This window comes from Littorina saxatilis, linkage group LG10, assembly GCF_037325665.1.
Source record: "Littorina saxatilis isolate snail1 linkage group LG10, US_GU_Lsax_2.0, whole genome shotgun sequence".
In the NCBI taxonomy this organism is placed as follows: Eukaryota; Metazoa; Mollusca; class Gastropoda; order Littorinimorpha; family Littorinidae; genus Littorina; species Littorina saxatilis.
In genome coordinates, this window is record NC_090254.1 from 37,470,965 (window position 1) to 37,494,787 (window position 23,823).

Here is a 23,823-nt window from a genome sequence, read left to right on the forward strand (position 1 = left end):
AAACAAACAAATAGACTGCCAACGTTCCAGAAATAAAAATAAAAACACAAGAAAGGTATGTTGTTGGAACGTTTAGTTAGTGACAAAACAAAACGTAACTTTTGGGGGACAATAATTAACCGTTCCAACGACATACCTTTCTTGTTTTGTTTTTTTCCAGTCTGGACCACAAGCACCCCACGCACCCCACGCAGCAGTGCGAGATAAACCAACCAACCAACCCATGAACCAAAAAAACAAAACACAACATAACGGGAAAAAAAACACGAATTGTGCCGAGGGTAAGTTTAGTATCAAAATAAATGTATCTACGGTTGCACAGCTTGCTATAACTTGAAACTGAGATAAAGTTCAAGAATAATGGGGCGGGGGGGGGGGGGGGGGGGGGTGAAGAATGTTTTCTAATATTAGTTTGACTAAATTCAATAAGAATTGTGTCAGTATTATTCCTTGTTGCATCAATGGAAGACTTCTTAAAAAAAATGACTCAACTTTGACATTATCAATACCGTGAGAGAGAAAAAAAAGTATTCGTCTGTATCAATTAGTCACCTCTGAGCCTTCTCGATTTAAGAGTGGGGAGAGTCATTAGAAAGTAACTATAATGATCAGCAAAATAATTCAATTCAAGTTCTAAAAAACGTTTTTTCTTTTACGATTAAACAATATTAAAATCGATTACATAACTGTTCATAGTGCCACCGGTCGGGCGACTACTGTACGTATTATGTCCGATTTTTGAACTGGCGGATTACTTATTGGAACGTTTAATTTGGTAAACATCAGAATGTGATACTGTCAAGCCTTTCCAGTTTCATTTCTTTGCATACACCATTATTACGTCAAAAGATCGGTTGCCGATGAAAAGATGCGTAAGTTTGCAGAACACACCGTGCACAAGCCCACAACTGACTCGGTTGCCGGAGTAGATCATTGCTCGACCAATCAGAAGTCTTCGGGTATTTCCGTAAGCTGAACGAAGTATCTGTGGCTTCGGAGATGGAAACCTGATAGTCTGCGAGTTTCTAGGCCAACTACCGAAGTTTGGTGGGTGATGTGGCAGGTTTGGGTTCAAGAGTGAGGCTCCAGTCGAGACCACTGGAACCAAGAGTTCTTGGTTATTATTTGATTCACTTCGCAAGAAAAGGATACTGCACGAAATGACCTTATTGATCGCAAAAAGTTTCAACACAATGCACGGGTACCTGCTCCTCCTGTTTGTGTTTTGTGCTTTTATTGTTGGATGCACATGGGCAGCTGATAAAGGTGAGTATTTATTTTGCTAGTCAGCGAAAGGTTTGAATTTAGAGTTAGATACCGCCGGACATTCGGGTGATACACAAACGTAATGGGAACTTTAATTTCATACCACACATGCAGGCAGCAAAGATCAAATCGTTCGCTGACAACTTAATTTTGGAGTGGAAGCAACGCGAAAACTTTCCTCATGCAAAGCAATCTTTTAATGTTGATCAGTTGCTTTCTTGTGTAGATTTCTCTGTTTTTGAATTGACATATTTTGATTTTGTTGGTGACTGTTGGATCTTCTGTGACGTCCATTTCTTAAGTAAATAAATGGGCCATTATTATAAATCACAGCCTTGAACCCAAGTTAATGTAAACTTGGTCTAGACACACTCAAGAGTCAGAGTACTGCCACAGTGGAAGCTGAATCAGGCCATGCTTGCTACTGCCAGTGGAATGAGGTAAGAAGGGGCGGCGTAACCTGCCCCTTGTCACGTAGGCTTGGATGGAATTTCCTCATCTGGGACAGCCAACTGGGATGAATTTAGGAAAGGGAAACAGGGAGGATTTTAGACTGGTGCACATAGTAATACTAATAGTGATAATATTGAGAAGGCAAATGCACTCAAAGTCAAAATGTGCTGAACAATGCCACTCCTGTTCTGCAGTTCTTCGTCTTCGATCTTAATTCTTCTCCGCTTCTAATTCTTTTTCCAATTCATGAAATGGGTCCTTTTGGGCATCCTGCACCAACATTAATTGAACTAGCAATAGTATAAGTTGATAGAAAGAATAGTATAGAAAAGTCTCCTTCTTAACGGTGGTTGGCTCAAAGCTTCAGTTTCGCACTGCCATGTTCAATAGACCCTATCGGTATTCCAAGCTCTCGTAATCTCTCGCAAGCTTCAGAGCATAGCAAAGCATGCAGTACAGCGATCTCGTGCGAGCTGCACAAGCGAAGGTTCGAAGTTCTCGCGATGTTCAAAGCATAACAAAGAGCGTGTCTCGCGAGAGCTGCTCAGATACCGGTTTCCGAAACGATCTTTGTTGATGCACCCTAATTGCTGAGCATATGTTCACTCTCACTATTCTTGTTCTTACTCTTAGTTTTACTAGCTTCATGATACAAGTTAAAAAAAAAAGTGGAAAACCAGAGCTATTTGGAGTATCACTATCATTATCAAAAGATGCACTTATAATTTTATTGAATTATTAATTTTTCCTGGCCTTAAGTTAAATTTAAAACAACGGAATCATAACATTAACAAATGACTACTTTTATGTTCTCATTTCTTCCGGAGATGCTGTTGGAGGTTGTCTTAATACTCTTTAAAATTTGATCTACAAAATGAATGGGTTCATGACCTGGAGACCGGCACAGTGGCCTAGTGGTAAGGTGTCCGCCCAGTGATCGGGAGGTCGTGGGTTCGAACCCCGGCCGGGTCATACCTAAGACTTTAAAATTGGCAATCTAGTGGCTGCTCCGTCTGGCATTATGGGGTTAGTGCTAGGACTGGTTGGTCCGGTGTCAGAATAATGTGACTGGGTGAGACATGAAGCCTGTGCTGCGACTTCTGTCTTGTGTGTGGCGCACGTTAACTGTCAAAGCAGCACCGCCCTGATATGGCCCTTCGTGGTCGGCTGGGCGTAAAGCAAACAAACAAAGAAAATCATGACCTGGAGTGGAAGAGTGTTTGATGGTTCCAGGAAATGTGCCAGGTGCATCATTTGAAGGTGCTTTTTGCTTTGGATTAGACGGGCCAGGTGCATCATTTGAAGGTGCTTTTTGCTTTGGATTAGACGGGCCAGGTGCATCATTTGAAGGTGCTTTTTGCTTTGGATTAGACGGGCCAGGTGCATCATTTGAAGGTGCTTTTTGCTTTGGATTAGACGGGCCAGGTGCATCATTTGAAGGTGCTTTTTGCTTTGGATTAGACGGGCCAGGTGCATCATTTGAAGGTGCTTTTTGCTTTGGATTAGACGGGCCAGGTGCATCATTTGAAGGTGCTTTTTGCTTTGGATTAGACGGGCCAGGTGCATCATTTGAAGGTGCTTTTTGCTTTGGATTAGACGGGCCAGGTGCATCATTTGAAGGTGCTTTTTGCTTTGGATTAGACGGGCCAAGTGGATAAGACGTCAACCTCCCATTGTCCCAAGCAGAAGATCCTGTTTTCGAATCCCGGCCTCGCCTGGTGGGTTAATTAAGGGTGGAGATTTTTTCCGATCTCCCAGGTCAACGTATGTGCAGACCTGCTGGTGCCTCATCCCCCTTCGTGTGTACACACAAGCACCAAGTGCGCACTGAAGAGATCCAGTAATCCATGTCAGAGTTTGTCGGGTTATAAAAACACGAAAATACCAAGCATGTATCCCCCGAAAGCGGCGTATTGCTGCCTAAATGGCGGGGTAAAACGGTCATACAAGTAAAAACCCATTCATGCAAAAATTACGAGTATGTGGGAGTTTCAGCACATGAACACAGAAGTAAAGAAACAACAAGAAATTATATTTATACATTGAGAAAGAGATCAAATGATAATAATAATAATAATCGTATTTATAGGGCGCAAATCCTAAAATAGTTATAAGCGCCTGTAGATGACATGATAAAGATGACAAAGAAAACAACAAGCAAGCTCTGTTTTTCCCAATATTTTTGGCATGTGGGTATTTAATAGCTCTAAGGCCAAAAAGAAAAATATGTCTGTTTCCGGTAACCCGACCGACCCTATTTTTAAGCGCCGACCCTAAAGGTTTTTTTTCGCTTTTTGCACCAAAAAACAACAAACAAAAAAAACCAATATCAAGTCAAGTATACTTTATTTAGTTTCAATATATCTAGGTCAAAAACATGTGCTAAATAATTGTAAGTAAACTAAGGATGCGTTTAAAAAAAAACAAACACGTAAAAAGACGTTAACAAAACGTAAGAAAAAGGTAAAATAAAAAAAATATATATATAAAAAACACTAAAAAAAACGACCGACCGACCCTATTTTTTTCGGCGATGTTACCGGAAACAGACATATTTTTCTTTTTGGCCTAAGGTACAAAGCACAAGGCCCCTTTTATATACATGTATCAACATGAGTGAATAGTGTCAACTTGCAGGAAACGCTGTACAAACAATGGCCCCTTCAAGCCAGCTCAGTCTATATTATATATCAGGCATGGGAATTGTCCGCCGAATGGCGGATTTCCGCCGAATTTTTTGTTTGTTCCGCCGAAAATGCAAAAGTGTCCGCCGAAAAAATAAAGGGGGGAGGCACACAAAAAAAGCACGGGTTACTTTGGCCTTTGCGCAAAAGCCCGCGAAAACTTTCCATACTTTGTTCCCGCACTGCTACCGCCCGCCTCAGTTATTGAACTTTTATGTTTGAAAGTAAACCAGATTGCACAGATTGTGTTACAAGTTACATTTTCCTGTTTGTCTCAACAGATAATTTTTTTTACAAATTTAAACCATATATAATACATGTAAGCAAAAATTGGTACATTTTTGTACTAAAAACTCTGATTCTAAAAACAGAATTTAATGGCAAACTTGGAGCTCAGATGACACCAGATTGCACCATCTGGGTTCTTTGGAGAAAAAAAATTTCCGGGGGGGCATGCCCCCGGACCCCCCTAGTAAGGCTAGGCGCTTCGCGCCGTCGACTTGACGCTTCGCGTCTTCAGTTATAAATTTTCCGCCTATTTTACAATTTTCAATTCCCATGCCTGATATATATATATATACGTATTTATGTAGTATAATATATATATTATATATATCTATACATATATGACATCCTAATGCAAACAATTAGTGTACTGTAACTTATGTTCCCAGTTCTCGGTCTTTGGTCACTGAAGCATGCCTTTTCCACCTGATGCATTGGTCTTACCTGTAATTGCCAGTCGACAGTTATTGCAGACTTTCTTCTGTACTGTTATGCCTTGTTTCATTCTATTTCAGAACTACTGGTGATAACTGTGGCAACAGAAGGAACTGATGGGTTCAAGCAGTTTCTGCGCTCAACAAAGAAATATGGTCTTAAAGTCAAGGTATGCCCACCAAAATGGCAAAAATGAATTTTGTAAATGGAGAGAGTTACTCTGTTTGCATAATTCAAATTAATTGTCTATAGGAGTGACATGAGTTGTTTTGGGGAGCTCTGGCTTTGGCAGTTTGGATGATAATTCACTTCTGATGGTTTGTATTGTGTAAAATTGATGAGGAGTATACAATCAGAGATTACCGGTACAGGGATCTAAATCTAATGGGTGTTCAAGGAATAACGCATAATTTGCTCTTAATCTTAAATTGTGCCAACACCAGTGATGGCACTAGTATTTTTTCGAACCGGTACGCAAACTTTTATGATGCAAACAGTCAAGAAAAAACGGTAGGCTGGTCATTGGAACCAGTAAGAGTCCAACTCAGAGTACTGGTTTTGATGTTTTACCAGAAAAAAAACCAGCAGTTCCAAAAATCAACCTGTAGGTCATACCGACAGCCAATTTTGTTCCGGTATTTTCTCATTTTAACCGGTAAAATACCGGTAATTTTAACGCCAATACTGCAAGTGCAACACCCAGTGGAAGGGAGAGTAATGAATCCGAATGAGGTTCTCGGACCTGGGAACCCATACGATTTCGCCGTATTTTGTACGCATGATTGTCGAGAATACGATCAGTACGGTCAGTGGGAAAACAATACGACGAGAAAAATTCCTTGACTACTTTTCTTTACAAGCCCATCCTGAAGCTGATCCAGTTTTTGACACATGATTACAGTCTTTGTCAGTAAACATTGAAAAAAGCATTTGTTTTAAATGTATAGGTAAACGTAATTAACGGTGTGACGGACGCGTGTGAAGCATGTTTTAATCATGGATGTTCAAATGTTGTGTGGAGTACGCTCATTTTTCTGAAAATACGCCAAGTTTACTTGACAATACTCCAAGTGCAAAACAAGTGTTCCCCGGCCTGGGTTCTCATTTATCTTGGGTTCTTCCGCAGGTTCTTGGAATGGGAGAGACATGGAAAGGAGGAAACATGAATTTTGCTGGAGGTGGCTTCAAAGTGAACCTGCTGAAAAAAGAGGTTGAAAAACACAGAGATGATGAGAACCTGATCATCATGTTTACAGACAGGTCAGTGTGTGTGTGTGTGTTTACTGATACATGAAAAGTGAGCATAAGGAATAAGAGGAGTTGTGGAAATTAAGACAATTCTTTTGTGGAAGTATCAAGAGTATTCATAGTTGCAACAATGTTGGCTTTCACTTTCAGTCTGTTTATTGGTAATAGTAATGGTTAAAATCAAGTTTTTCCTCTCTAAATTCTGAATTTCTATTGTTACACTTACAGACTTTTTTTCTGTATGTCAACAGCAGTAGTATGGTTGATCAGTTGTTTAACCCTATCAACCCTGACTGCAGTGCAGGCTCAGCAGCCTCTCCAGCCTGGAGGGTTTTGGCACTGTAGTGCAAATCTGATGGGTACTTCACTAAAGCGCTTCTAACTCTGCAACTAATAGTTGTAGACACATAAAATTTTGTGTGTTGTATGATAAGTGCATGTTCTTACCTGTTGGGTAGCAGTCAGTACCTTCTGAAGTGTGTAAAGTTCAAAGAAATCCTTCTTCCAAGTCACAAACACAACACCAACAAGTATGTAAACACACCACTCTGTCAGGGTTGTTCCAACAAGTCACAGGATGTTTCTGTCTCATATTTGCATCGAAGCCCGCGCACATGTCTTGTGCACTCAAATCACCACTTGTTTCACTCGATTGAGACGAAGAAACCAATCAATCAATCAATCAATGACGCTTATATCGCGCATATTCCGTGGGTACAGTTCTAGGCGCTCTGCAGTGATGCCGTGTGAGATGAAATTTTATACGGCCAGTAGATTGCAGCCATTTCGGCGCATATTTACCTTTCACGGCCTATTATTCCAAGTCACACGGGTATAGGTAGACAATTATTAACTGTGCCTAAGCAATTTTGCCAGGAAAGACCCTTTTGTCAATCGTGGGATCTTTAACGTGCACACCCAATGTAGTGTACACGGGGGGAGGGTTCGGCATCATAATCACTGTCATCGTCGAGAAAAATCTCGTCAAGAACCTGCCCCAACGAGTAGCGGCGTTGGTTGCTCATATTTCGCAGGAAAAATGCTCAAAAAACACTCAATCGGACGATTTGCGTTCGCCAAATTGCTCCAAACAAAGAAGAAGGAAGTGGGAACAGATTTACCTTCCTTGCTCGTGACCTGTCTTTCATTTTTAGATCAGAAACAAGGTCAGAGAAGATGCGTGTCACCGCCCGACAGTTTGTCGGGCACAGGTGTTGAAACCTGCTAAGGAGCGCCCGACAAACTGTCGGGCGCAGGGCGGAAAGAGTTAATAACGTTAATAGTACACACATGCAGGGGAAAAAAAAGGGTAGCCCCGTACTGTATGGCAGCTCGCTTTCCCCAGTGAGAATTAAAGCAGGCCGAATTTCCAATAAGAGTAAACTGCACAGGACTGTACAAAATCTTATCCTTATCCTTAGTGTTGTCCTTATCCTTAAATGTCTGAAATGTTTAAGAATTTTGCTAAATTATTGAGACTCGTTCCTTTTTGACTCACATGCGAAGCAAAAGTGAGTCTATGTACTCACCTGAGTCGTCCGTCCGTCCGGACGTCCGTCCGGACGTCTGTCCGAAAAACTTTAACGTTGGATATTTCTTGGACACTATTCAGTCTATCAGTACCAAATTTGGCAAGATGGTGTATGATGACAAGGCCCCAAAAAACATACATAGCATCTTGACCTTGCTTCAAGGTCAAGGTCGCAGGGGCCATAAATGTTGCCTAAAAAACAGCTATTTTTTACATTTTTCCCATTTTCTCTGAAGTTTTTGAGATTCAATACCTCACCTATATATGATATATAGGGCAAAGTAAGCCCCATCTTTTGATACCAGTTTGGTTTACCTTGCTTCAAGGTCAAGGTCACAGGAGCTCTTCAAAGTTGGATTGTATACATATTTTGAAGTGACCTTGACCCTGAACTATGGAAGATAACTGTTTCAAACTTAAAAATTATGTGGGGCACATGTTATGCTTTCATCATGAGACACATTTGGTCACATATGATCAAGGTCAAGGTCACTTTGACCCTTATGAAATGTGACCAAAATAAGGTAGTGAACCACTAAAAGTGACCATATCTCATGGTAGAAAGAGCCAATAAGCACCATTGTACTTCCTATGTCTTGAATTAACAGCTTTGTGTTGCATGACCTTGGATGACCTTGACCTTGGGTCAAGGTCACATGTATTTTGGTAGGAAAAATGTGTAAAGCAGTTCTTAGTGTATGATGTCATTGCTAGGTTTAGTTATTTGACCATGTCAAGGTCAAGCATGTGAGTCGTATGGGCTTTGCCCTTCTTGTTTGTGTGTGTGTTTCAGCTATGATGTGGTGTTCACGGAAGGAGCAGAGACCATCCTTGAGCGGTTTGCTAAATTTGACGCCAGAGTCGTTTTCTCTGCTGAAGGGTATTGTTGGCCAGATCTTAGTTTACAGGTGTGTTACATGTGCTTGTGTTTTAATAATAGAGTGGACACCCCACCCCGCCCCCTTTTTAGACCTTGATTCTGTTGAACTTTGCCTTTATTTAACGTCTCCCTCTTTTTTAAGGCTTTTTTTTGGGGGGGGGGGGGTCTCAAGAGGGGTTTCCTAGTAGTCTAGAATTACATGTAATGTAATCGTGAAAGTTGTTCATATGATAACATAGATCTGGTTCTCATAGTCATTGCCTTGTCATAATACAAGAGCCTAAACAGTAGATAAAAACTAAATTGACATGAGACCATTCACACACATTTTAAATTCTTTCACAATATGTACATTTTTCAGTTTTGTCTGTCTGTTTATATCATTAATCTTTGTGGGTTTTTTTTTTTTCCAGGACAAGTATCCACCAGTGAAGCCAAGCGAGAAGAGATACTTAAATTCAGGAGGTGAGTGTTTTTAGCTGATCCTTAGCATAAGGGCAGTGTTTACTATTCTGTTTACAATTGATGCTGGATTTGGTGTTACCGTACATGTGTGAAGAGCTCAGATCATGGTTCCATGAAGTGTTGCTCAGATGGTCAAAAATAAAGTACAAGATATTGGACTCTAAGTGGTACTGCACTGTTGCTTGGTGTCTGTAGGACTAGGACGCTACATGGAAAAATAGAGGAAAAAAACCCACGATTTTAGACTATGATGGACTTTCTCTTCTGGTAGTGGTAACCACACATTTTTCTATTCATCACATTGTGTCCCATTATTGCGTTTAAAACACTAATTTCATTTTTTTTTTTAGATAAAACCCACAAGTTTACAATAAGAATCTAGAGACCTGTATCAATTAGGTATAGAATAATTAGTTTGACTTTTGCAAAACTAAGGAATTACACATTTCATTGAAGAAGTCAGAGAGATAGATAGAGGGCAGAAGACAATCTGAGAAAGAAACCACTTTGAACATTTTACCATGCTTGAAATACAACGTCGCAAGGTGAAGCCATAATTCTTTACATATTTTGTGTTTTTGTCTCGTGCAGGATTTATGGGCTATGCATCCGAGGTTCATCAGATTCTTCAGTACAGTCCTCTGGAAAATGGCAGTGATGATCAGAGATACTACACCTCCATCTTCCTCAACCGACCACTCAGGGTAAACATTGTGTATGATTGTGGTGGCCGAGTGGTGGACTGGGTGGCCGAGTGGTAACGCACTTGCGCTCGGAAGCGAGAGGTTGCGAGTTCGACCCTGGGTCAGGGCGTTAGCAATTTTCTCCCCCCTTTCCTAACCTAGGTGGTGGGTTCAAGTGCTAGTCCTTCGGATGAGACGAAAAACCGAGGTCCCTTCGTGTACACTACATTGGGGTGTGCACGTTAAAGATCCCACGATTGACAAAAGGGTCTTTCCTGGCAAAATTGTATAGGCATAGATAAAAAGAATGTCCACCAAAATACCCGTGTGACTTGGAATAATAGGCCGTGAAAAGTAGGATATGCGCCAAAATGGCTGCGATCTGCTGGTCGATGTGAATGCGTGATGTATTGTGTAAAAAATTCCATCTCACATGGCATAAATAGATCCCTGCGCCTTGAGTCCGAGTCTGGAGATACGCGCGCGATATAAGACTTCATATATATAATATAAAAATTGGTCTGTAGGTCTGTGCCTGGAAGAATTTGCTTTTTGAAAGACTTGATTATAAAATTGAGTTTGTTTGTTTCTGGTTATCAAGATAGTAATATAACAGGGTCATGAAGCGTGAAATATCTCTTCTTCTTCGTTCATGGGCTGAAACTCCCATGTTCACTCATGTTTTTTCACAAGTGTGTTTTTACGTGTATGATTGTTCTTACCTCGCCATTCTGGCAGCCATACGCTGCTTTTGGGGGAAGCATGCTGAGTATTTTCGTATTTCTATAACCCACGAAACTCTGACATGGATTACAGGATCTATTCCGTGTGCACTTGGTCTTGTGCTTGATAGGAGGCTGATGTCTTATTCAATCAACCACTGCTCCGATCAAATCGTGAAATGTAAATATTGTTATTGAAAGAATGAATGCCTGCTGTCTTCTGTGGGTACATATGAAGTTGGCAAGTTGTTGTCATGGGAACATAACATTATTTACCTCTAGGCATTCTTTGGTGACACAACAAGGCAGGTATTTAAAGCGTTTTTGAAACAGTTCTGTGTAATCTTTAATTTCCTTAAACCTAAATCTAGATCGAGATCTCTGATTCATTAACATTTCTTCCTCAGGGCAAGCTGAACATAAAACTGGACACAAAGTCAGAGATTTTCCAGACATTGCACGGTGCTTTGGGTAAGTAAACAAACACACACACATATATGGTAAGAACGTTCTAAACCCTACACGTTTTCGATTCCGATTGTTCTTGCCTTGAAATAATAATTCGAAAAAACATTCATTTACTGAACAGATGCAGTCGTATTTCAGTGTAGTCTGCTACGTATATTCCAATTGCTGATCTAGCTGCTACGTTATCGGAATAACACTTGTGTTTTCTGTTAGCTGCTGGGAATTGTATACTAACTCATCATTTGGTAATGTGGATAATAAGCTACATGCCACTAACATGGCATAATTATGAGAAGAATCTTCGCAAGTCGAAACTGAAAAATTAGACACAGCTGGTTCTATTTTTAGATCAGTGGCAACTGTGGCACAGGCACATGCAATCTGTCAGAAAAACAAACCACTTCTGCTTTAATTGAGAAGCAGGAAATTTATGGTCATAGGTATTGTGGAGAATATATTAAGCTACATGTCATTAATTAATTCTGAGGATGAGAGTACAGTCTCGCTTAGGCAAAGGGCGGAAGAATACGCTCTGTGGAAAAGTTAGCGCACTCCAAGAGTGCGCTGACAGTTTTAGCGCATCGCCATTAGCCAATCAACTGATTCACATCAGTCATGTGACACCAGTATTTACTGACAATTATTATTATTATTATTATTATTATATATACACACACACACACACACACAGAGCTAGACACACACATACACACACACAAACACACACACACACACATATGCATTTTTGAAATAAGATTTTCATGTTTTTTTACCTGGAGAGTCATTGTGCTGTTGTCTTGCAGGTGACATAATGATCAAGTTCCGGGGTGACCACAGCTACCTGTACAATGTGTTGACAGGCACTTCACCTATTGTCATACATGGAAATGGTCCCATCAAGGTATGAATAGAGCGTTGCAATGTTCTGTGCAAGTGTGCTGTGCGTCACTTGCAAAAATCATGTTAGATAGGACATCAGTTTGATTAGTTGTGTAGAGGACAGTTCATTTTGGATCTCTGGTAAATGACTGACTTATGTATGGTACTGTACGCTGAATAAGGTGTACTGTGTTGTAGGCATATAATCACCAAACAGCAGATTCTTTTTAAATATAGTCATGTTTTTGTTTTTCTTTGGTTGAGTTGAAATATTTCAAAGAAAATATATTTGCTAAAGTTTTGTTAGTGTCATTGTTTCATTGGCATGATATGGTTTGGATACAGTGGTACCAAACATGAATTGTACAGGCACGAACTTCTAGTGAAGCACACAGCGGTGTAGAACACAGCTGCTAGCAATAGCAGGCCTATATTATGGGCAAATTGATCTGTGCAAACCTGTATTTTACCTGTTGATTACTGTACAGGTGTAAACATGTATCTTACCTGTTGATTACTGTACAGGTGTAAACATGTATCTTACCTGTTGTTTACTGTACAGGTGGAGTTCAACAGACTTGCTAACTACCTGGCTGATGGCTGGACCACCAGTGCTGGCTGTCTGTCGTGCAAAGAGGACACCATCGTGCTCCGTGGCTTGAAGGTAGGGAAAGTTTATACCTAATAACCAATACCACTGGTATGAGATGTATTGCTTTAAAAAAAAAATATTGCTTAAAGCTGACCATGAGTACTCATTTTGTTTGTGGGCCCGGTAGCTTAGTTGGTAGAGCACTAGAGGGTTACGGGTTCGAATCCGGGGCAGGACAGCCACGGGTCAACTTTATGTGTAGAGTTAGATCTGCTCCTGTTTTAAATTCATTCAGAACAGTCTGTGTGAGGAAAAGAAATTTAAAAGGTGATTTGATACGCAAATCTGTTTTTCTCTCCGAAATGTTTTTGAGGATGAAAGTCGCTTGTTAATTTCAATACTTGTTATTCTCTCAGATGCCAGGAGAATGGTTACAAATAACTCACACTTGCTTTATTACACATGTCATATGCAGTTACAGCGCTTACTTCCCTTTGTCTTCTTCTTCTTTTCGATCGCCGATCACACTTGGAGTCCAGATCTTGAGATATAATTAGTGGTCCTCTGCAGCGCAGCCACTGGCCCGTACAGCTTGTTGTGCAGCGACTCCGGCATTGGCCAGACTTCCTCTCTCAGCACCTGGTGGTTCCTGCAGTCTCGTAGGATGTGGGCCGTGTCCTGCTCTGCTTCCCCACAAGAACACATGGGGGAGGGCACAACATGCAGCTTCTTGTGGAGATGCTGGTTAAGTCTGTTGTGTCCCGTTCTCAGGCGGAAGATGACCACCTGCTGTGGTCTGGATAGCAGGTGGTAGCTATCCTGTGGCTGGGGCGTCCTGTGCAGAGACTTAATGATGGTCTTCATCTCTGTCAGGCTCACAGGGTTGTTCTCTTGCTCATCTTCTGCACCCAGCTTTGCCATCCTGTCCGCCTCTTCGTTTCCTTGTACACCACAGTGGGAGGGGATCCATTGCAGTACTGTCCTCAGGCTTTTGATGTTGTGTAGAGCGTGTTCCAGCTGAGGCAGTTTGCTACTGGTCATTGCTTGTAGTACTGACAGAGCGTCAGTCAGGAAGACCACCTGGTTGTCATGGTTGACTCTGTCGTTGATGGTGTATGCTGCATGGATCAGTGCCTGTACCTCAGCTCTGTAGTTTGTACAGTGGAGGCCTGTTGGTATAGCCTCTGCTTGCCTCTCTCCACTGGGGTACTGGACATACACCCCCGCTCCTCCATTTTTGACGGCCTCTGTGGCTGACCCATCAGTATACACCCGTATCCATGCTTCTTGGGGGTACCTTTCTTCAAGCATGGCAAGAGTCAGGGCTTTTTTCGTCACATTGCTCTGCTCGTCCTTTGTTGTGAGGTAGGGGACACTGGTCTGTATGTCCAGGTTTCCTTGTCTGTCTTCCCAGGGTGGGGCGTCAAGGGAGAAAGATGGTGGCTCCACTAGCTCTGGCATCTCTGTCTGATGTTTCTTCTGCAAAGCCCTTGCCTCGAGAGCGAAGCTTGATCTTTTCAGCCTGCCTGAGGACATCTTCTTGAGTCTGTCACTCATTGGATGGTCATGAGTGCACTGGTACTTGGTGGCTTGTACCATTGTTTTGCAGTCTCGCCTTTTGCTCAGTGGAGGAATGCCAGTCACCTGTTCCATTTTCTGTATGGGTGTTGATTTCATTGCGCCCGTGATGATTCTCAGCGCTTGGTTCTGTACTTTGTCTAGGGCCTGCTGGTGTGTCTTGGCTGCTGTTGCCCAAGAGCTTGATCCGTACTCAAGGTGCGGTCGTACAGTCCCCTGGTAGACTGATTTCAAGATCTTCTCGTTTGCACCCCAGTGTGATCCTGCCAGCTTCCGCATGATGTTTAGTTTTCTCCTGGCCTTTCCCTCTGCATTCATGATGTGTTGTTTCCAGGTCATGCGCTTGTCATAGGTGACCCCCAGGTATGTTTGCTGGTCTTCAAATTTCAGGGGTGTGTCACCCAAGGTCAGTTTGCCAGGTGTCGCTTTGGCAGAGAGTGTGAAGAGAGTGGCAGTGGTCTTCTCCCTGTTGATGGTCACACACCAGTCTTCCGCCCACGCTGCAACCTTTTCTAGGGCAAGTTGCATCCTGTAGGTTGCTGTGGTTGCATACTCTTCCGAGCACCAGAGAACAAGGTCATCAGCATACAGTGCCGCTTGGACTCCCTTGGGCAACTCTGGTACCAGGTCGTTAATGAAGAGTATGAATAGCGTGGGGGAGAGTACTCCTCCCTGTGGAACTCCTTGGCGTAGTAGCACCTTTCGGCCACAGTGACCGTCCACCAGCACTCTGGCCTTTCGGTTGTGCAGGTACGACTTGGTCCACTGGTACATGTTGCCTTTGACGCCGGAACGTAGGAGCTTCACAAGGAGTCCATCTTTCCAGACCTTGTCGAAGGCCTTCTGCAGGTCAATGAAAGTGGCCAGGGTGACCTTCTGGGCCTGGTAAGCATCCTCTATGACCTGGCTAAGGTGTGTTGTCTGGTCCTCCGTACTTCTGTGCTGTCGGAAGCCGGCTTGTTCTGGGACGATGATGCTTTCTGATTCCAGGTACAGCTGCAGGCGCTGGTTGACAATGCGCTCCATGGTTTTGCATACGCAGCTTGTCAGGCTGATGGGTCGGTAGCTCAGGGTTTTGGTCTTGTTTTTCCCTTTCTTTAAAACTGGGATCATCCTGGCTTCCTTCCAGCACTGAGGTACCTGTCCCTGTCTCCAGCTGAGGTTGAAGATGCCCAGTAGTTTCTGGAGGGCCGAGTTGCCTATGTGTTGCAACATCTCATTCGTAATGTTGTCTGGACCTGGAGACTTCTTCTTTTTGAGCTTCTTGATGGCATTCTTCAGCTCGGCCATGGTGATGTTTTGTTGCATGGCATCCTGGACGTTTCTTTCTGTTCTTTCTCTAATTTCTGTTCTGACTTCCTTTTGTAGAGGCAGGGGTATGGTGGTGTCGCTTTCTCCCCGATATGCTTGGGCGAAAGCATTGGCAGCGGCTTTTCCAGTGAGTGTTCTTCCTTCCTCCTCCAGGGTGATCTTCTGTCCCTTGTTGCCCTCTTCATTCAGTGCTCTTGTAAGTTTCCAGAGCTTTGTTGTGTCTTTTTCCATATTCAGCCCTGCCGTCTTTTCTCTCCAGCCTCTTCTCTTGCACTCTAGCTTTGTCTTCAGATGTTTTGCTTTGCTTTCTTGGAGTTTGATGTTGTTCTCCTGGCTAGGGTTCGTCTCTGCCTCTTCTCTCATTCTTGTGAGTGCATCGTGCGTCTTCTGCAGCTCATCGGACCAGTATGGGATGTAGTCCTTCCTCACTCCACGTGGGATGCTGTCCTTGGCTGCCTGGATTATGCTAGCATTGAATTCCTTTATCACGTTGTTGATGTTTCTCCCCTCTGTTTCTATGGCTCTGGTCAGCTCATTTGTTCGTATGTTGAACAGTCCCCACTTTGCCTTTTTGTAATTCCATCTCGGGTGTTGTGGATGCTCAGATGCTGAGTCTCTACTGATGGTAAGGAGAACTGGGCGATGGTCGCTTCCACCCAGCTGTTCATCCACTTTTCTTGAGATGTTTTTGTGGATGTCATCCGTGCACAATGCCAGGTCTGGTGTTGTTGTTGAGTGCCAGCGGCGCGAGTAGAAGGTAGATGGATCTCTGGGGTCGTTGACAAGGATCAGGTGGTTGTCGTCCTGCCAAGATTCAATGTCTTCTCCTCGCCTGTCTAGTGTTTTATATCCCCAACTCTGGGACTGGCTGTTAAAGTCTCCAGCGATGAGGAAGCCGCTGTCAGGGACCTGGATTGTGTCAAGCGACAGCATCTTGTCGTTGGGGCAGTAGTAGTTGACGATGTTCATCTTGCTGTCATTGGTCGTTATCTTGACTTCTATGTACTCTGCTTCTTCCATGTATCTGTTGGTTTCACTGGCATTTATGTTGTTCCTGACCAGAGTCATCACTCCTCCTTTCTTCCTCCCTTGTCGGTCACTCCTGAACACCTGGTACCCTCGGATCTTAAAGGGCTTCCCTTCTTGCAGGTGTGTTTCCTGAATGCAGCAGATGTTGATGCTGTTTTCATAGAGGAAGTGCTCTAATTCTTCCTTCTTATTGGATACCCCCTCTGCATTCCAATGCATGATGTTAATAGTGGGGTTGTCCTTGGCTCTGCTGTTTTTCCGGCCAGTCGCTTTCCTTTCTCGTCCCCTGGCTCCACAAGACGAGATGAAGGGACCTCCAGTAGCTGAGGGTGGACTCCTTTGAGGCGCGGAGCCCGGCGCTGCACCTGCCTGGTGGATCCTCACAGGGCGAGCACCATTACTGTCAATTTTGTTTCCAAGTGTCATAATGGCAGTTGATGCGTAGTGTTGTGGTTTGTTGGAGTGCGCCGTGCGGCCCAACACATACGTCTTCAGCACTCGAGGTTTCTGTCAGGGTTACCTCACCCTTAGCTCATGGCCCAAGGACCTGCCCTGTGAGCACAAGGTTGGTCCATATTAGTCTGGCCTCTACCCTTCGGCCTGTCCAGCTTGGGAAGCCCTGCCAGGAGTTTACACTCCCGCTGGCATAGCTCTTAGGGTCACCGAGACACGCAAACCACCACACCACGTTAAGGAATGGGCCATGTGGTGGTTCCTTCCCTTTACATAATAGATATTTTTGTCTCATTTCTTTTTCTTTCTTTGTTTCCAATTCCAGCGTGAAGATTATCCTACACTGCTCTTGGGTTTGTTCCTGGAGCAGCCGACGCCGTTTATCAGAGAGTTTTTCCAGCACATCGCCGCTCTCAACTACCCCAAAGATCGCATCGACCTCTACATCCACAACAAGGTCACTGGTTTGTTTTGTCCTTTTTCTCAATAGACGATTTTCGGAAATAACTCTGTCGGTTTTACATGGGTTCTGAAAGAGTGAGTACCCTTGCATTTGCGCAGACAAACATTGCCATGTGCTTGAGACACGCCCTCTCACTAGTGGCTGTCCTATAATGTCACATGGGAAATAATGCCACGTGGGTAAACTTTCCCCGTGACACATTACAGGCCAGTCACTAGTGAGAGGGTGTGTCTCACACACTTGCACATAAAGCACATGGCAATGTTTGTCTGCGCAAATGCAAGGGAACTCACTCTTTCACAACCCATACAGTTATTTCCGGAATTCGTCTATTAGGCCAAAAAAAAAAATAGGTCTGTTTACGGTAACATAGGCCAAAAAAATAGGGTCGATAGGTCGGGAATTTTTTTTTTTTTTTACGTTTTTTTTTTTTTTTACGTTATTTTGATTTTTTTCTTTTTTTTTTCCCCAAATGCCAAAAAAAAGTCTAGGGTCGCACGAAAAAAATAGGGTCGGTCGGGTTACCGTAAACAGACCTTTTTTTTTTTTGTGCCTTACTTGCAGCATGTTGTTGACAAGTAAAATAAATCATAGATTGATTGTTCGTTTGATTACAGAAGGTGTACAATGACAAGCATGTCATGAAAAACAACGGATAAAGCAATATTTCCTTTTTTGAAACAAGAGTGTGTTGTACTTTTCTAGAGTTTCAACATAATTTTTATTCAGAAAAATATAGATTGATTGGTTGTTTGATTTCAGGAAGTGTACCATGACAAGCATGTCACTGCCTTCCTCGACGAACACAGAGAGGAGTATCAGTCTGTGACCTACATCTCTCCGTCGGATAATGTCGGAGAAACTATGGGACGCAACTGGGCCATGTGAGTACAGTACAGTAAAAAAAAACTTTTAAGACCTCCAAAAATCTGCAAAAATCATGTAATCAAAAGGAGGGAGTCTTAAAATGGCGGTATATTTACAGAGGTACCATGCATTTTCACACAAATGATATTGTCAGATCACACTCCCTCTTTGTGTTTAAGACCCACGAATTTAAGACTGATCATCCCCCCAATTTAAGACTGATCATCCCCCCAATTAAATATCATATTCTTACTCCGAATCACATTAGCATTGAGTCACCTGAGATGCTTATCACTGAAAAACGCTTACCCGGCTAAAGAATTTAAAGGGAAGCAACCCCATCACCAAAACGAAAGTGAAAGTAGCTTTGGTAATGGGCCAGTACACCGGGAGTTACCTCCCATACGGGTGTATGCCACGTCACTTCCTCTAGGAACACGTGCCTCTTATCATACGTCTTTTTCACCTCGGAGAGGACGGTTCACTTTTTGACGCTCTGTGGCTGACCTTGTGTGTTTGAGTGACACCCGCCGGCCACGTTACCCAGCTTGTCTGCTCGCCTTGCCTACAGTTTGGTGAGCTCGTTCCCGTTTGTTGTTGGGTGTTTGCGCTGTTTCGTTACTGTACGTTGTCCGTTTTTTACGGACTTGTGTGTCAGTGACTTGCGTGTTTCGCCATTTTGTTGTGTGAGTTAGTTAGCTAACTCGTGTGACTTTGCTAGTAGCTCTGCGTGCCCTCTTTCTGTTTGGGCAAGTGTAGCTTTAGTATTTTGTTGACGCGTAAGCGTCTGTGTTTACTGTGTTTTCAGTCGTTTTGACTTACGTTTCAGTAAATCTTTTTACTTTGCCACGTGTTGTTGACGTTTGTGTCAGTGTCTTGCGTGTCGCCATTTTGTTGTGTGAGTTAGGTTTCTAGCTCGTGTGACTTTGTTTGTAGCTCTCCGTGCCTCTGCTTGTGGGGCAAGTTTAGCTATAGTATTTTGTTAACGCATTAGTGCGTGTGTTTACTGAATTTTCCAGTCGTTTAGACTTATGTTTCAGTAAATTTTTTCGCGTTGCCACGTGTTGTTGTCAACATGTCTGATTCAGACAAGCGCCGTGGCAAGTCGGACCCCAAGGGGAAAATTAAGGCTAAGTCTTCCTCTTCCAAAGCAACGTTACTTGTTACAGACCAAGAGCGTAACACTTTGTTGGCTGTACCAATTTCGGCGCCTAGCGCTGTTACTACTTCTGCTTCTTTTGCGGCGCCTAGCGCTACTGTTACTTCTGCACCTGTCTCTACTTCGGAGACTCCGTCTTCTTTGTTAGCACCTGGACAAGGTGCGTTGGTTTCCTCTCTGTTAAAGTCACTGGTTCCAGAAATCCGCAGCTTGGTGCAGGCAGAATTTCAGCGTTCCGTCGCCAGCAGTTCGGCGTTTCCGGCATCTGGCAGTGACGTCCGGGCATTGGCTTCCGTGTCTTTGTCCTCCACTTCCGGCTTGGAGCAGCGTCCTCCCTCTTCAGCGTCGGTTGGTAAGCAGAGCTGGTCCGATAGCCCTCGTGAGGCGCCTGGACGTTCTCCTTCGGGGGACAGCTCTTTCGCATCGGGTCACGACCGATACCTTGCTGATCTTTCATTTCCGGCGATAACCTACGAGGCCCCGGACTTGTTCGAACAGCGGCGGCAGTCGGTTTCGACTGCCGCATTTCCGGCACTTGCCGGAAGTGATGATCCGTCCGCTCCGGCACGCTACGGCGGTCGCGGCAGGATGGAGTATTCACTGACTTCCGGTCCTTCCGGATCGCGAAGTCAACCAGTGCAGTCTTCACTTCCGCATTTTGCGGTTCCGTTGACTGCACTTCCGGTTTCGGCCGGAAACGCTTCTTCCTCTTCTGGTGGTTCCTTCCGGATACCAGATAGTGGATTACAGCGTGCGCCTTCCGGCTTTCAAGCGCCTAGGCTTGAGCAGGCATCACTCCACTCAGTCGGGGGAGTGACGTCAGCTCATCCAGCTCCGGTTTTTGCGGATGGTCGTCCTGCTTACCCTTTACCTTCACAAGGTTTTGGACAGCAGGATGACGTTAGTGCTCAGGCTTTTCCGGTTTCCGGTTTGCCAGGGCATGCTTCTGCTTCCGGAACTGGTGACTTCGGTCATGGTTCCACGTGTGACTATTCTGATGCTCCATCAGTGGTCAGCGAGGAGTCGCGGGGCGTGTTTCCGTCGAAGCTCAAGTCTGTTCTTGACGTCGCGGCGGAAGTAACGTCTCGTTATTTTCCTGAAGGGGTGGTGGCTGCGGACTCTTCCGCATCATTCGTTCCTTCTGCCATGGCGGACTTCCGGCCGGCACAGGAGGATGTTTCTTCCTTCCGGTTCGCCGAGTCTCCGTCAGTGGCTTACCAACTTTCGCATTCACTGGTTCGTCCAGCACATGCGGGGAGTGGTATTCGGCCAGTGCCTGTTCCGTTACTGCTTCCTTTTGGTCCAGTTCCGGAATCAGCTCAGCAGTGGGTGGCTTCAGCTGCCCAAGCCTCTTCCTTCGTGCCTACGGTCAATAGGAAGCTTGGCATGCCCAATCAGAGCCAGAATTGGCTGGCGTCTTTTGCACTCCCTAGGGCTACCCTTCCGGTTTCCCGGGAATTGCTGCCTCTTCTGACTAAACCGATCAAGCGTGATTCGGTTTTGCCGGTTTCCGAGGCTTCCCTCCTCTCTGCTGAGGAGGTTGGACGTCGGCAGATCGAACTGTCCTCCATTGCGGAGACTCTCGTTCGGGCTCTGTCTCGGGCATTGACCGATTCGCTAGTTCCTTTCACTCTCAGTGAAGAACAGAATGCGGACGATGTCTCTGCGCTTTTGACCGCATTGGCCAAGGTCAATGAGGAACAATTGCGTCTTTCCTCCCTGCAGTACACCCAAGCGGTACTCTGCAGGAGGGATCTCTTCCTCTCGCAGTCCCAATTCACGGAACTGGCTACTAGGGAGACCTTGAGAGTCTCCCCGGTCTCAGAGGAGTCTCTCTTCTGTCCGCTGGCACTGGATGCCAGACAGAAGGAGATTCAGTCAAACAAGGACAGTCAGTTCCTTGACTACACTCTGAAGGGGGTGAAACAGTCTCAGCCTTCTAAACAGAAGCAGGCTCAGACATCGTCTAACCCCAAGCCAGCTCAGAAGCGGCAGGCTCCGCCGGCCGCTCGTGGTGGGAAGAAGAGGACGGCATCGGGGAGGGGGCGTGGCGGCTCTGGAAGTAAGCCACACCCCCAATGAAGCGCTCCCGATCTCACCTCCCTCCCGCCCTCCACCTTGGTGATGGCGGGAGGCCCCTCCCGGGCACTTTCTCGTTGGATGTCGGTAGTAGACAGCCAATGGATTGTGGGAGTGGTGAGATCGGGCTTCCGTCTACTCTGGCGGGAGGAAAAGGCGCCTCTTACCCGAGTGCCTCCGCGGTTCAAGCCCCCCTTCTCGCAGGAAGCACGTTCCGTCTTGCAGTCGGAAATTGCCTCCCTGGAGCAGAAGGGCGCGGTGGAGAGAGTTCGGGTCCACAGCTCCCTGGGATTTTACGGGCGTCTGTTCGCTGTTCCCAAAGCATCAGGAGGATGGCGTCCCGTGTTGGATTTATCTCTCCTCAATACTTTCTTGAGGGAGATAAAATTCAAGATGGAGACGCCAGCCTCTGTCCGAGACTCTCTCCGCCCAGGAGACTGGGTGACCTCGATCGATCTCACGGACGCATACTTTCACATTCTTATGCATCCGGCCGACCGGAAATGGCTTCGTTTCCGGTGGGGAGATCAGATCTACCAGTTTCGCGCACTCCCTTTCGGGCTGTCTCTCGCACCATGGATTTTCACCATGGTGGTGAGACAGGTCTGTGCACTGGTGAGGTCCCAGGGTATCCGTCTGCGGGCTTATCTGGACGACTGGCTCATCATGAACCAGTCCCAGAGCGGCTGTTCGCAGGATACCCTGACGGTTCTTCGAGAATCCAACTCGTTGGGGTTCTCGATCAACCGGGTAAAGTCGGAGCTGACCCCGTCACAGACATTCACTTATCTGGGGATGTCTTTCGACACGGTCGCTTGGACTGTCCAGCCTTCTCAGAGAAGGGTGGACAAGCTCCAAGCCCAGATTCGCTCCACTTTACCTCTCCTGATGGCTTCCATCCGCTCGCTCGCCTCCATCTTGGGGCAGATGGAGTCTATGGCTCTTCTGGTTTCACTGGGCCGGGTCCACAAACGTCCGCTTCAGTTCGCGCTGAAGCCGTTTGTGGACTCTCCTCTGGTGGACTGGGACGCCCTCATCCCTTTGCAGGGATGGTTCCAGTCTGCGACCCTTCCGTGGTTGGACACGGAGTGGGTCTGCAGAGGTGTTCCGATCGTCGTGCCCCTCCCCGACCTGGACCTCTTTACAGATGCGTCCAGGGAGGGTTGGGGGGCACATACAGATCTTCAGACTACTTCCGGTCTGTGGACGACGGAGCAGTCCTTGTGGCACATCAACTTGCTGGAGCTAGAGGCAGTTGCTCTAGCTCTGGCCAAGTTTCTGCCCTCCCTGTACGCCAAACATGTTCGTCTGTTTACAGACAACATGACAGTGGCGGCGTACATCAACAAGCAGGGAGGCTCGCGGTCCCCGTCTCTCTCGGAGAGGGCTTGCGAGATCCTGGTGTGGTGCTTTCAGCATCATATCACGATCTCGGCCAGGTACCTTCCAGGGAGGCTGAACACTTTGGCGGATGCGCTCAGTCGTTCCGGTACAGTGCTTCAGTCGGAGTGGACGATCACTCACGGGGCACTGCTTCGCCTTTGGGCCCAGGTCCAAAAGCCTCTGGTGGACCTTTTTGCCACAAGGTACTCAAAGAGGCTTCCGGTGTTCGTCTCGCCATTCCCGGACCCTCAGGCATGGCGAGTGAACGCTCTGGACTTTCCCTGGACGGGTCTGGAGGCGTACGCCTTTCCTCCCTTTCCGTTACTCAGCCGAGTAATCCGGAAAGCGGAGATGGAGGAGCCGGCCCTTCTTCTTCTGGTCGCTCCTCTGTGGCCGTCGCAGGTCTGGTTTCCAGATCTTCTTCGGCTCGCCCAAGGGCCCCCCATTCCTCTCGCACTCGTGCGAGGGGAACTAGTGCAGCCCCGAACAGGCATTCCACACGAGGAGCCCAGTCTTCTGAAGCTTCACGTGTGGAAGTTGTTCGGGACTCGCTGAAGCGCTCTGGGGCGTCGTCTTTGACTCTGGACTTGGTGGCTCGCTCGCATAGAGCGTCCACCTCTTCAGTTTATGCTTCCCACTGGAAGGCATGGACTGCCTGGTGTTCAGCTAGAGGGGTGAGTTCGGTGGCTCCGCGCTCTATTCAGGTCGCTAACCACCTCTCTTTCATGTCTTCGCAGGGCGCCTCAGTCTCCTCGTTGAGGGTCCGGCGCTCCGCTATCTCGGCGACTCTTAAGCAGATTGGTCGTTCTGTTCGAGTCGGGGGTGTTATAGCTGCAGTCATTAAAGGGGCTGCTCTTAAGGAAGCTAAAGCTCGTTTGCCCGCTCCCAAGTGGGACTTGTTTTTAATCCT

The 23,823-nt window shown here is 45.6% G+C and overlaps 1 protein-coding gene and 1 long non-coding RNA gene across 2 annotated transcripts in view; both read left to right on the forward strand.

Moving 5' to 3' along the window:
- The window catches only part of LOC138978741 (uncharacterized), a 193,183-nt gene that overhangs the window by 142,517 nt on the left and 26,843 nt on the right, over positions 1 to 23,823 (forward strand). The window lies entirely within an intron of this gene.
- Positions 1,006 to 23,823, forward strand: part of LOC138978740 (procollagen-lysine,2-oxoglutarate 5-dioxygenase 1-like) — a 49,661-nt gene continuing 26,843 nt past the window's right edge. Inside the window, exons 1-11 of the mRNA XM_070351531.1 lie at positions 1,006 to 1,266; positions 5,204 to 5,292; positions 6,250 to 6,383; positions 8,696 to 8,810; positions 9,196 to 9,247; positions 9,839 to 9,951; positions 11,060 to 11,123; positions 11,924 to 12,021; positions 12,562 to 12,663; positions 17,288 to 17,419; positions 18,188 to 18,309. Coding sequence (XP_070207632.1) covers positions 1,161 to 1,266; positions 5,204 to 5,292; positions 6,250 to 6,383; positions 8,696 to 8,810; positions 9,196 to 9,247; positions 9,839 to 9,951; positions 11,060 to 11,123; positions 11,924 to 12,021; positions 12,562 to 12,663; positions 17,288 to 17,419; positions 18,188 to 18,309 — 1,127 coding nt within the window. The 5' untranslated portion in view covers positions 1,006 to 1,160. The remainder of the gene's footprint in view (positions 1,267 to 5,203; positions 5,293 to 6,249; positions 6,384 to 8,695; positions 8,811 to 9,195; positions 9,248 to 9,838; positions 9,952 to 11,059; positions 11,124 to 11,923; positions 12,022 to 12,561; positions 12,664 to 17,287; positions 17,420 to 18,187; positions 18,310 to 23,823) is intronic.